We start from the raw sequence: 13,607 nt of genomic DNA, 5'->3' as shown, positions 1-13,607 counted from the left end.
GGTAAAAGGCAAAATAGGAACCCTCTAAAGCCCCCAAATATATCGATAATCTATTTTTTCGAAAATGAATTATCGATACAAAAAAAGTATTTGGAGAGACTTCGGCGTCGATTTCGCTTCTTGTATAGGATAATCAAGATCATCATGACCCGATCCAGGGGGCGACCGCCCCGAGCGTAATCCTTAAATTATTATATACAGTATTCTGGATAATCGAGACTCAATAAGAGCAATATTCCGACAACTGGGATTGTATGGAAAAATTCATTATAATTTATAAATAAAATGAAACACTGCTAAAACACCATTGAAATTTATGTATTTAAGCGAAACTTGAATTTTAATAAATACACAACATTTTACAGGGTGTCTTTTTTATGTTGACATAATATGTTTGAAACTCGAAAAATAACTTTTATCGATAAAAATACTTCGAACGAAAAATGTTGGGTGTCTACCCGCACATCTTACGCAGACATTAAACGTGACCTAGGTTTTCAAGTTCACTCTACTCCATAACTGGCAATCGATAGATGAACAATTTAAGAAAATTGTTATTGATTAAAAGTAATATTTTTTGTCCAAAATATTTTTCCGCAAACCGTACAGCTTAGGCAAAAACGAACTGAAAAGTTTTACCCAAAATTGTTTTTTCGTACAATTATTCCTGCGAAATCTAGGCATTCTTCGAAAAAAAATTTCCAATAAATCCAATAAAAGTGGTTTTTTTTTTTCTATAAAGACCATTTTACTTTAAATTGAATGAACAAACGCAAGTTAATTTTTGCTATCAATTACTGTCTAAAGTCTAAACTATTCGGTTTACAAACAAATGTTTCAAACAAAAAATGTTTGCATATTTATAAAGAACAACTTTCTAATTTAAAGCGATCATCTAATGTTTGTCAGTTACGAATTAGAGTGAGGTTTGAATTGAACCTGAAAACTTCGATCGAATTCGATGCCGCTATAAGATGTGTCCTTTTGAAACTAATATTTTTCGTTTGAAACATTTTCCTTCATTAAATTTATTTATCGAGTCTCAAGCGTATGTCAACTTACAAAAGCACCCTGTATATAGTATGAGTGAAAAGGGTGACAAATATTATTTTTGTCCTAAAAGGTTAAATAGATAGATCGGGCCCTGATGATCATGTCGAGACATTCGATAGATTAAATTTTGAAAATAAATTCATGTACGAAGTCACCATTTTTGTAACAATCCTCTCTAAAAAGGGAAATTTTGTGGTTTAAATTGATGCAGAAAATAAAATAAGAAACTCAATATTTTTTATCATTTTCCCCCAATTTATACTAAAATTCTTTGATTTCTATTTTTTCAGGTCGATTGCCACCCTGTTTTAAGAGCATAGGCTAAAAATAAGTAGCAAATAAAGCCAAAAAGTAGGAATAAAACATTTTTATAAATGACAAAAACGGTATATCCGTTAAATGAAATGCCCGGCTTTGATTTTAGGTTTCAAGATTTGTAACTTACCTTTTAAAAACAATTATGGTAATTTAAATACCATAAAGTGTAGTGAGCTGATGAATCACGTACGCAGGTAATTGTTCGACAAATGCCATCCATGCTTCGGGACTTAGATGATCTTTATAACCAATCAAAATCTGAAATAGAAATATTAAACGGTGACTTCAATAAATGGCAACACAAAAAAAAACTCATGAGCAGCATAGCGCCATCACTAAATTCACATTTCCTCCTTATTATATATTAAGCAATATCTACATAAGAGAATGGTGGTAGGGGAGAATGACTGAAATGTTGATACCTCTAAAAGGGCTTTACTTGACTCTAAGCCAACTTATATACCGACTTCCAGCTCTTTAGCTTAATTTGGAGAGGTTGTATAGCCATGGAAAATATATAATATTTTGAAATACACTCCGCCAATTTATTAAGGGAATAAAATTTTTACACCAAATTTTATCTAAATTTCAAACAGCTGTATCACCGCGAAGTTTTCAAATGAGCTATTGAAGTTCCAAATTCGATGATTTTTCGCGTTCATTCGGCGCTGTTGTCACAGAAAAAATTGCCAGAACGCAAAGCATTTAGTAGACATTCGGAAACGCATTTTTATAGAGTAGAATTTTTGTGCACCTCGCCTGGCAATGCGTTTTCGCTAAAGTCAAACTGCTGTCTACCCAGATGGCACGAGCATCATCGTACAAAATTGAATATTCTAGTTCAAAAAGTCGAGCAAAAATTTTCATCAAAATTTTTCACTTTATTGAGAAAGAGAAAAAATTTTTTCAAGCTAAATTTGAAAAAATATTGCGATGATTCAAAATTCGATCAATAATCTTCAACTGAATCAGTCTGTATATCCGAGCGTTGAGTCTGTTATGACGCGATCATTTACTTACGCTGCCTTCTATGTCGTATTCATCGTAAATATCGCTCATGGTTTTGAAAATTTTCCTGAACTCTCCTCCAACTTTTTCTCTTCTTTCATGCAAAATATGTTTTGCAACATCAGTTAGTTCGATAGCCTCGCCAAGATCCAGACTTTCTGTTATAAGTACTCGACTCAAAGACAAAGTCAAAGAATGTACTGAGCTCAAAATATATATGGATATTTGATTCGTCAGTGGAAATGAGTCTCATAAATGGGCGCGCTTACAGGACTATGTTGTTAGTGCAAAATTTATGTGGACAGATTCTCAATGGGAAGGATTTTGACCCCCACCCTTCTTGCGCACGGGCCTGAACTACATATCAAAGGTTGTTTTGCAAGAATAAGATTAATTGCTTATATTTTTTTTAAAATTATTTAATTGCTTATATCTTTTATTTTTATCAATCGATTTTAATTTTGATTTCAGATCTTGACATTTCTTCTCGCACATTTTCAAATTTTAACGAAAAATACATTGAAATCAACATCAAGACAAAGGTCTATTCTCAGTAAGTCGAAGAAAACGCCATTCCTTTAGGTAGAACCCATAAATACGTGGTATTTCGAATTATTTAGACTTTATACTTTCTAAGTCGAAAATTTAGCAATTATATCCTCTGTATTTTTAACTTTTTTACAATAAATGATAGTTCAAAGTTCCTTGATCACAATAAATACAGTTTTGGGGCCTCTGCGGGGCAAAATTTTGAATTATTTCATTTTAAAATTGTTATTTTTAACGCAATATAGGTTAGGTTAGGTTAAATTGGCTGTCCTCGAAGGATACACTTAGTCTATAGAGCCCATTGTGATACCATATATGTGTTTTACCACCTTTTCCGCTGATAATTGCATTTATCCTTCATGCATATACCATGCACTACACCAGCCCATCACAACTATTAATAAAAATTATTTTTTGTTGCGACGGCGGGAATCGAACCCGCTTCCCTGTCATACCCTTACGCCTTAACCAACTGAGCTACCAGGGCGACCACAATAATGTTAATTGTACAAAAAAAAATTTCATTATGAAGAAAATTTATCACAGATTCTTCTGTTTATACAAGAAAAAACTATACCTTACAGCGCTTTTCAAAAAGAAAACATAAAAAAAACTTTGATTTTTGACGCTTTTACGATAATCTTAGAGCATATTATTACATTTACGTCATATAAATTGCCTAGTTTACGATATTTTTAGAGCATTTTATTACATTTACATTATATGCATTTCCTAGTTGATTAGTCACGTGACGGCCATTCATCAAAAATATTGTAAAGATTCTTTCTTACCTTGCATATCATTTGACGTAAATCATTTGGTGGATTCGTCCATGATGCAACCGCATCACAGAAATATGCAAAATCGTTTACAATCGCATTTGAATTGATTTCAATCATTTGGCACATACCACGAAAGGCACTATCTTTTTCTTGATTATCACGAATATGCCTTAACGATGTACACCTGTAATCATATTTTACAACATTTGTTAGTCAAACAAATTCATTTGTTTTAATAGTTTTGAATTTTTTTTTTTTTTTTTTTGTAAATTATCATTTATTTTTGAATATTTAGATCAGGAGTTCACTGTATCAAAAGTATTCATAATTTGATGTCACTTAATTTTGTTATGTGGTATACCGAGTCTTAAATAAACTTTTGTAAGCAGTTCAAAATGAACCCTCGATATAAATTTAAATAGCTTTTCTCCTTAACCAGTTGAAAAAGAAACCTACACCATGCTTAAGGATGTACGAGCACCAGGGCAATTTTGGATAAAAGTCTTGATTTTTTTTAAAAATATGAACTTGGACGTATAAATCAATTCTGAAAATTTAAGGGAGGGCTGCCCGATTATTTAAATAAATAAATGACTTCTAAAGTAAGCATATTTAACATTGGTCTTATGGGAAAACGGTAGATGGATGATATGTTTTCATATATTTTTCCAAAACTAGCAAGTGGAAATTAAAAAAAAAAAAAAAAACTTTAAATTAAAGTTAAAACATTAATAAATTATTGAAAACAAAGAAAACCCGTTGCGTTCGATTAATTAAGGATGCATGATAACGTTAGTGGATATATTTTCAATTTTGATAATATAAAATGAAAAGTAAGAATAAAATTTTTCAACATCTGGAATAAATTTCCAAATATCGATAATTGCTAAATTTTGTTTAATTATTTAGCTTTCGATATTTCGAAAACCAAGGTAGATATTGAAAAATTGTATTCTTATTTTTCGTCTACCTTCATGGAGTTATAACAAAATTCATCATCAAAGTTGAAAATAAGGTACAAATAATTTCAATCCTAATTCTAAAATTGCTTTGGCTCTCGAACTACCTTAAGAAACTATTGAATCGTGTATCCTAAATTGTACCCATGATCATAACGAGCCTTCCCGTGGTTCACACCGAAACAAACAGACAGACATACACCTCTATTTAATTATAATAAATTAACTGATTTTGTAAAGTACAGTCCTATTCCTTATTTTGTAATGTATAGTCAGTGTCACAAAAAATACACGAATTATATACTAATCGTTCAATTTACATCTAGGCATGGACGTCTACCACGAGTATGACAGAGTATATGCGGTAAGCAATGCATTGAAGTAAGAGGTATGATAGATGTTATATGAAATAAGTAAAAGTATGTCTTACAACTCCAAGCGTCTTGCAACTAACTCAACGCGTATCGAAGCTTCAAGGCATGTTTATAACACCTCTTTCTTAGATGCATTGCTTAACGCATGTATTCTGTCATACTCGTGGTAGGTCTATGCCTAGATGAAAACTGAACACTAGATATAATACTGTATGTAATCCGTGCATTTTTGTAACACTGAGATACGTTCATAGGGAAACAGTATAGTTATCGATGTTATTTTTAAGAAATATCGATTTATATTTTCTATTTAGTCCCATATTTAACCTTACTTTTTGTCACTTTTTAAACTTAAATTATTTAAACTTTTATATTGTCATAATTTTTTTATTTCCCTGTTAACAAATCCCATGAATGTACGTCCTTAAGGCTTCCGTATACAAAATGATAAAATTTACAGCGATACCAAATAATGTATAAATTTTATACAATGATCTCCTGATCTAATTCTGAAATCATCTAATTATATATGCAATAAAATTTATGATTAAATAGACAACCTGGATTATAAAAAGATAAAAATTAGGTTTTTACAAGAAATTTCAAAAGACTAAATCCTTATTGACTCTACATTGATTTCGGGGAAATTTTAAATACCCTAAATGCATTTCCTGAAATATTTAGTATCGAAAATAACTTGATGAATTTAAAAATTACAGGATATTTCAAATCACTGGCAGATTAAAAATAACTAGAAGTTTGGAAGTTTTGTTATATGCCTAGCATATAATTTGGGCAGGCCACCGACTACAAAGTTTACTATGAAGTATTATATTACGAACGAATTGAGTGATTTTTACGAACGCGCGCTCATTTCTTATTGTAGTTACATTGTGGACTACAATTGGCATTTTGAAACAAATCACAAAAATCCGTTAGTCAAAATAGCGAACCAAATCAAAATGAATTAATTGCAAGTGCAATGAAAGACAGACATAAACAGTCGACGTTTTTGATTAAATAGACGTTTGAAACACAATAAAAGAATCATAAAACTGGCCGAAAATCTAAAAAATCAACAAAAAATTGACATTAGCTCCGCTTCTTTTATGTTGCTTTGTCTTAACAAAAGCACTGACGTCACTGAATGGACACGTTTGACACAAGTCATTACGGAAGAATTAATTGCGAATTCCAAAAGTCACGAAATCAAAATTATTAGACTAGATAAATTATTTGATGTCTATGGCGTCATTAAACATTTCTTTAGAAAAACTGACACGTTGATACATTCAAGGTCCGCACCCCTGCAAAAGGGGTTTTAGCAGAAAATAAAGTCTGAAATTCGAGGTTGTCTAGAAATGGAAAATATTAACGTAAACACTGTCCAGATGAAACGTTCCAGAAAAAGTTAGAGCTTAATCTGACAACTCTTTCTTGTGAGACAAATTTCAAGAAAAGATTCTGCGTCAATTTACAAATCTACGAAAATAGTGACAATTATGAAATTTCAAACTTTTTTATGTTAGAATTCCATAGCGGATACTAATTTATAAAGGGTGGCTGAACTCTCAATCCTCTAGTTTACAAATTTTTAGCTCCACAGCTATTTTACTGTAACTTTTATTAAAATTTCTGAATTGTATTTCTAAAATGTAGCTTCATGTATTTCGATTGAACTAAGCTTATACATTATACTTCATGCAAATTTATTCAGACAATACTCTTTGAAAAAGAAATAGTCCAATCATCTTCGGGTTTCAGATCAGAATCTGACGGAATAAACTGGATAATTTTACAAACCATTTTGATAGTACAAATGTTGTCTCAAAAATCACATATGGTCACGTGTCAGCGTCCTTAGATAATCAAGGTCAAAAGTTGCAAAAATCAAATTTTTGAGAATATCTCTGAACCGATTTTGAATATCATACCAAATTTTCTAGATTTTTCAGGTACCGAACCCTAAATTAACTGTTTAAACATAGCTAAGAACACTCTTCATTTAATTACCTTTCAAACGAAACAAAAAAAAAACATACAAAATCGGCTCATTCGTTTAGGCGCAACGATGCCACAGACAGACAGACAGGCAATCAGACACACAGACACATAATGGTCAAATTTACAACCCCCCTTTTTCGGGGGTTAATAAGTAATATTTGATGAACAATTTAGTAAAAAAAAACGTATAATTGACTGGGAATCACGATTAACCCTGCACTAAAGTACGTATAGCTGAGTGCTCCATCTTCTGTGTGCTCTATTTCAAAAACGGCTCAACGTATAAAAAAACATTTCAGAATGAAATTTGTGAATAATTTCATCTTCACAACTTTTATAATAAATATAAATACGATTGGATGCATAGCAAATGAAGTACTAAAACGGATTTTTGCGACCTTTGATCTTGAATATCTAAGGACGATGACTTTTTAGACAACATTTTTACTTTCAAAATAAAGATTTGTGCAAATATTCAGCTTATTCAATTAGATTCCGAGAGTATCCTTTTTTTTTTACTAAAATGATCGGGTTAAAAGCAATTTGAAGAATTTGTCTAGAGATTTCTGGCGAAGCAACAATTACGAAGCACAAATTTTTTTCACAATTAATTAGCCTGAATCTAAAATTAGTGAACTATTAAAACTAAATCAGTAGCATCTACGTAAAAATTTGTGCCATAAAAATAAATATAATCTTGAAAATTTTTATAGGGTTTCCTTGTTTTTTTATAAATTTAGACCAATATCTACATATTTTCTCAAATAAATATTGATATTTTAATTTTTTAAAGTAATAAAGACAGAGATGTCGATTTAGATACTCGATGTTAATTGATAAAAAAAAAATTTCAATTAGATGATTTCAATTCAACCAAAATAAAAGTAATTACCTGATTTTTAAGTGTTAATTAATAATTAAAAATAATAAAATAAATACATCTTATTCACAAATAAATTAATTAAAAAATTATAAAATTATAAATTAAATTTTTGCAAAATTAGTTAACAAAATCAATTTATCCGTTTTAAATGAAGGAGAGGTACCACAATGAGTCCAAAAAAATTATTCTTAAATATGTAGTGAACATATTGCTAGTGAGATCAACCATTATATAATAAATCCTGTATTATATATACAGGGTGTATCGTAAATCACGTATAATATTTAGAGAATAAATTCGCCAAATCGAAGTAAGTAGAAAAGTTCTTAAGAAGTTTTTGGATCCTATGTTAAGGAGATAGGACATCGTTAATTATCGTTTTTAATTTAAGGGTGTGTTCCGTAATATTCATCAGTATACTGGCCAGTGCTAATGACGTCATAAATCGACGCAATACTGGTGAATCGTTCCGAAATATACTGGCCAGTGCGTGTATATATTCTTAAATATATATTCTTATTGTGTTCGTTAATTACGAGTAAGTCTTTTTCAGGTGCCCTTATTCCTTCTTAACGAACAATAAATAAATAAATTTCTTGCGCAAACACTCGGTGAACACATGTTCACTGTCATGCCCGTTTTATCAGTACAATATGGCGGTGATAATTGACGTCAAGGGCAATGTACAGTATACTGGTGAATATTACGGAACACAGTCTAAAGAATGCATCGATTAATATTTTTCGGAGGCATAAAAAACTTCGCCTCTTTGAAAATAATTTAAATATTTGTGAAATTTCTAAACAACTGTATCTCCGAGTAAAATGGTCTCGCCGGGATAATCTACAATAGTACAGAAAAAATAGCGGAAAATAATGTACCACAATGCAACTTTGTTAATTAACTTTATCTTGGCACTAAAAATGAAGATCTGCCAAGTATTGCCAAAATTTAGGTGTTCCGGGGGGGGGGGGGATAAACAAAGGGGAAATTTTAAAAATGTAAATTTTAAAAAAAACTATACATAAAATTTAAAAAAAAGTTCAATTAATTAAAGAATAATAATTTAATTGTGCACATTTTCGTTTTTTTTTTTTTCAATTTTCTATCTTCAAAATTGACCGAGATATGTCAACTTTAAAATTGAATTTTTATACTCATTCAGTAAAATGAAAATGATGCATCTTGTAAACCGTTAGAGATAGAACAAAAGTTTAAATGTAAAAATTATTCCTTATAAAAAAATTAACAACTTTTGTTTGAATCATTTTCAAACAGATCGCAACTTAAGAAAAAACTTTGGTGTCCATTTTCTTCAAAAGTGTAAAACGGTTACACTTAACGTTAAATGTTAAACGGTTAACAAGATTGGTTTTTTTTCCATTTGACTGATACATTACTTTCATTTTAGAAAATACTTTCAAAAATTTTCGAAATTTTCAAAATTATTTTCTAGAATTTTTTTCGAACTTCTAAAATGTGTCACAAGAACACTTGTTGAACCCTCACGGGTAAACAGTAATGTTTATGAAATCATGTTTCAAACAAATGTTGTTCTTTTTTTTATAAGGAATAACTTACTTACATTTAAACTTTGTTCTAACTCTAACAGTTTACAAAATGAATCATTTTTCATTTGATTGAATTACAAAAAAAAAAATTCATTTTAAAATTGACATATTTCGGTCAATTTTGAAGCTAGAAAGTCGAAAAAAACGAAAACCTGCACAATTAAATCAACTCGAACCTTTATAGGAACTTTTTTTTTTTTATTTGATGCATAGGTTTTCGTAATTTTCATTTTTTTAAATTTCCTCCCTGCTCATACCGTCAAACTGTCCTGTTTAGTCTTACTTTACCTGTATTACAACTTACTTGAAAGCTTGTACTTTGTAGTTTTTGAATACGACGATGAAAAGTTTTATCGGATCGAGGTTCGGAAGAGTGAGAAAAGCTATCTTATAATTTAATGTACAACTTCAAAATACAAGTTTTCGAATGAATTGCAAATATTCCCGATTAGATCATTTTACTCAGAGATACAACTGTTTGAAATTTCGTAAATATTTGTATTCTTTTCAAAAAGACAATATTTACCCGAAATTTTTTTTTTTACCATTACAGGACGTCTCCTCTTAAACGGTTCTATATAAAACCCTTCACCGTAATACAAAACAAACAAATGTAAAATTTTTCCAAGCATCTCTATGTCAAAATAAACGCACTCTAGTATACAGAGTACACTAGAGTTCGTTTTTTATGACAAAGGATATATAATCTACTGATAAATCGCTACTATCCCAATCAAATCCTTAATCACATAAAACATTTATTTTAACCAGAAGCAGGAATGTTACAAAAAGGTCAGAGAATGTTCAAAGTTTTAAATATTAAAGGTTGTCTTTTCGTTTTTAAAGATTTTAGCTGAATAATGTATTGAAAAAAAATAAAATAGCACAACAAAATTAAACATCATTGTAATAGCGAAAAAATTGATGCATCTTTGAAATTTTCCACAGTTGTTTATTAGGTTGTAAAAACATCGTACCAAAAAATGGACCTCTCAGAGGCGCGCCTAACCTCCATTTGGTGGAGGGGAGGGGTTGATCAGTTTTTTTACAAGTTTCAAAAAAACCATGTATCCAACTAAAAGTTCTAGCTGATTTAATTGTGCACATTTTTGTTACTTTCCCGACATTCTACCTTCAAAATTGACCGAGATATGGCAATTTTAAAATAGAATTTTTTTGCTCTTTCAATCAAATGAAAAAGTATCCATCTTGTAAACCGTTAAAGATAGAACATAACATACTTTTTTACCCGTAAAGGCGTATCCAAAAACTTTCAAAAACATCGAAAGCATTTTCTGGAATTTTGTTTTTTTGTTTTTCTTGAATGTTTCACAAAACCACTAATTGAAGTTAACCTGAAAATTTTCAACACATTTTTTTTTATAGTTTTCGAGAATATGAACACTAAAGCTTTTTCTTAAGAGCGCTCTCACGGAAAAACAGTGACGTTTATGAAATAATGATTCAAATAAAAGTTGTTATTTTTTTTTTATAAGGAATAACTTTTAAATTTAAACTTTTGTTTTTTCTCTAACGGTTTACAAGATGGATAATTTTTCATTCGATTGAAAGAGCCAAAAAAATTCCATTTTAAAATTGGCATATCTCGGTCAATTTTCAAGATAGGAAGAAAAAATAATTTAATCAGCTAGAATTTAATTGAACTTCTTTTTATTTTATACATAATTTTTTTGTTATTTGTAAAAAACAGATTAAAATCCCCAATTACCCCACCAAAAAGGGGGTTAGGTACGAAGTTTTTACAACCCAATAAATAACTGTGCAAAATTTCAAAGACGCATCAATTTTTTTCATTTTAGATATTTAGTTTCTTTGTACTAAAAAGTAGATTTTATTTTGAAATAATCAACTATGGATAATTCGAATCTCTTTGGAAATACAAAAATTCGAATTATCGAGTTAAGTTATTAGGCTGTTTTGTTCACTGCCAAAGGTCCTTTCAAGGGGCTCTAATCGCCTAGACGGACCTTCGAGGCATAGGGGTGATAGAGGATAATTCGAATCTCATGGGAAATACAAAAATTAGATGTATCAAAGTTCGAATTATCGAGGTTTAAATTATTTAGCTTCGAATTGTAGCGGTCCTAAATTATTATGTTATTCCATACACTGTCAAAGGAAAGGGCCCTTCAAATGGCTCTGATCACATAGACAGAACTTCGAGTTATAGTAGTGATGGACTCAATACTTCAATTTATAGAATTTTTCCACGTCTTTTCAAAACCAAAATTCGTCTTCCAATTAATCTGGTAGTTAGCCAGTTAGTCACTTGTGTATTTTTGACATAGTATGTTGATGTTTCCGAATCAAGAAGTGGCAACGACAAGCCCAACTGTGTTTATGTACAGCTAAGCCATTTGACTGTGTTCGGTTGAAACTGGCTAGAATAAACAGAACAGTCTCGACAGAATCCTATAGTTTCATCTACTTAAAATCGCACTTCTTATCTGGAGATCTTTTGCCTCCGGGTGATGGGCTGTTTTCAAAGGAGGACGCCTTGCCTAAGGACCCATGCAGTACCTCTCTTATCTATTTTATTATGTTGATATTTACACTGAGAAAAGTTTCTGGTTAGTAAAAATTTTAACTTTATAAATCAAGTACCCGAAAATATTTAAAAATCAAAACATTCCACCATATTTTTTTTATGAATTTGTTAACTAATCAAAAATCATAAACCAAAACAATATGAGAATAAATCAAAAAAATGAAACAACTCATTTTAGCGGGATATTCAAAATTAAAATTTTTTAAAATAAATTAAAAGTATGATTCCAAAATAAATATCACAAATACACTGGTGTGTCAACAATAATATAATAATTCATTTGTTTTGATCCAAAAAAATACAGTCAAAATCGGCTGTAACGACGATTCGGAAAGGCCTTGGTCTGTCTATAACAACATCGGGAAAAACAACGTATCAGTTATAGCGACCAATCATCATCAGAATTAGCCGACATTGAACATTATTCACTTAATTTTAAGCCGTATTACTTTATTTTAAACATTATAAACAGTAAGGGCTTAACCACGTGACCAACTGGGCTAAAGTCACGTGGGCACCATCATGAGTCAGTATGAATTAATGGCGCTTTCACTAAAATCATTCTTCTCCGACAAAAAATGATAGCACGTCCATCAAATGACAAGTTTAACATAAAGAGGTAGGATGGGGTTCCCAGTTTTTTTTTTCGACCGAGCTTTCATTTTTTTTTTTTTTTTTTGGGAAAAAAGTCACCAAATTGCACTTGCAATCAAAAAAATTGTCCCTTCAAATATTTGGGAAGTTTCAAATAACTGTATCTCCGAGTAAAATGATATAATTGCGGTAATCTACAACTCATTCGAAAGCTTTTATTTTGTAGTTTGTGCATACTAGGCTTTTTATCACTCCCCTCTTCGACATCTCTATGAGTCGATTGTTCACATGATGAGAAAAGCTATCTTAGGATTTACTAAAAACTTTGAAAGGGTACTTGTATACAGTTCCAAAGTTTAGAAATCTAATACAATAGAACTTTGTTAAGTGGGACCTGCATAAGTGATAAAACTCCATAACTGAAACTCATGCTGAGGTCCCAACACTTTTACCACAATTATCTCTGTTAGTACAACAATTACCTCTGTTAGTGGGACAAAGCAAACCTCTATGACTGAGACAGTGAGGGAATTATATATGCATTAACCTGTGTAACTGAGAACTGAGATAACATCGTTTCGTTTTGTCTAAAAGAATTTTTGCTCAGCATGATTAAAACTACCTTAATCCAATTTTTAAAAAATTTACCCGAAACCAAAATTTAATATCCCATGTAGGCATAACCTTTGAAGGGCCGTAGTTCGGAAGCGAAGGGTTATTGAGGGTTGACACCATAGGAACTTTTGATCAGCATGATCAGAACGGCCTTAATCCATAGCTTTCAAAAAAGTTTAATCGAAATCAAAATTTAATATCCCATGCAGGCATAACCTTTGAAGGGCCATATATCGGAAGCGAAGGGTTTGTGAGGGTTGAGTCCATAAGAACTTTTGATAAGCATGATCAAAACTGCCTTAATCCATAGTTTTCAAAAATTTTAACC

The 13,607-nt window shown here is 30.8% G+C and overlaps 1 protein-coding gene across 2 annotated transcripts in view; it reads right to left on the bottom strand.

The window, feature by feature from the left end:
• Nucleotides 1–13,607, bottom strand: part of LOC123302330 (transportin-1-like) — a 34,818-nt gene that overhangs the window by 713 nt on the left and 20,498 nt on the right. Inside the window, exons 6-7 of one of the 2 annotated variants that reach the window (XM_044885217.1) lie at nucleotides 3,720–3,894; nucleotides 1,499–1,629 (exon numbers count right to left, since the gene is read on the bottom strand). In XM_044885217.1, the coding sequence (XP_044741152.1) occupies nucleotides 1,522–1,629; nucleotides 3,720–3,894 (283 nt within the window). In that variant the 3' untranslated portion in view covers nucleotides 1,499–1,521. Of the gene's footprint in view, nucleotides 1–1,498; nucleotides 1,630–3,719; nucleotides 3,895–13,607 lie in introns of those variants that run through there. The other variant, XM_044885218.1, reaches the window with a different exon arrangement.

The sequence above is a fragment of the Chrysoperla carnea genome, chromosome X (assembly GCF_905475395.1).
Source record: "Chrysoperla carnea chromosome X, inChrCarn1.1, whole genome shotgun sequence".
NCBI lineage: Eukaryota > Metazoa > Arthropoda > Insecta > Neuroptera > Chrysopidae > Chrysoperla > Chrysoperla carnea.
The sequence above is the reverse complement of the archived record's forward strand: the minus strand, read 5'-3'. Positions and strand labels throughout refer to the sequence as shown.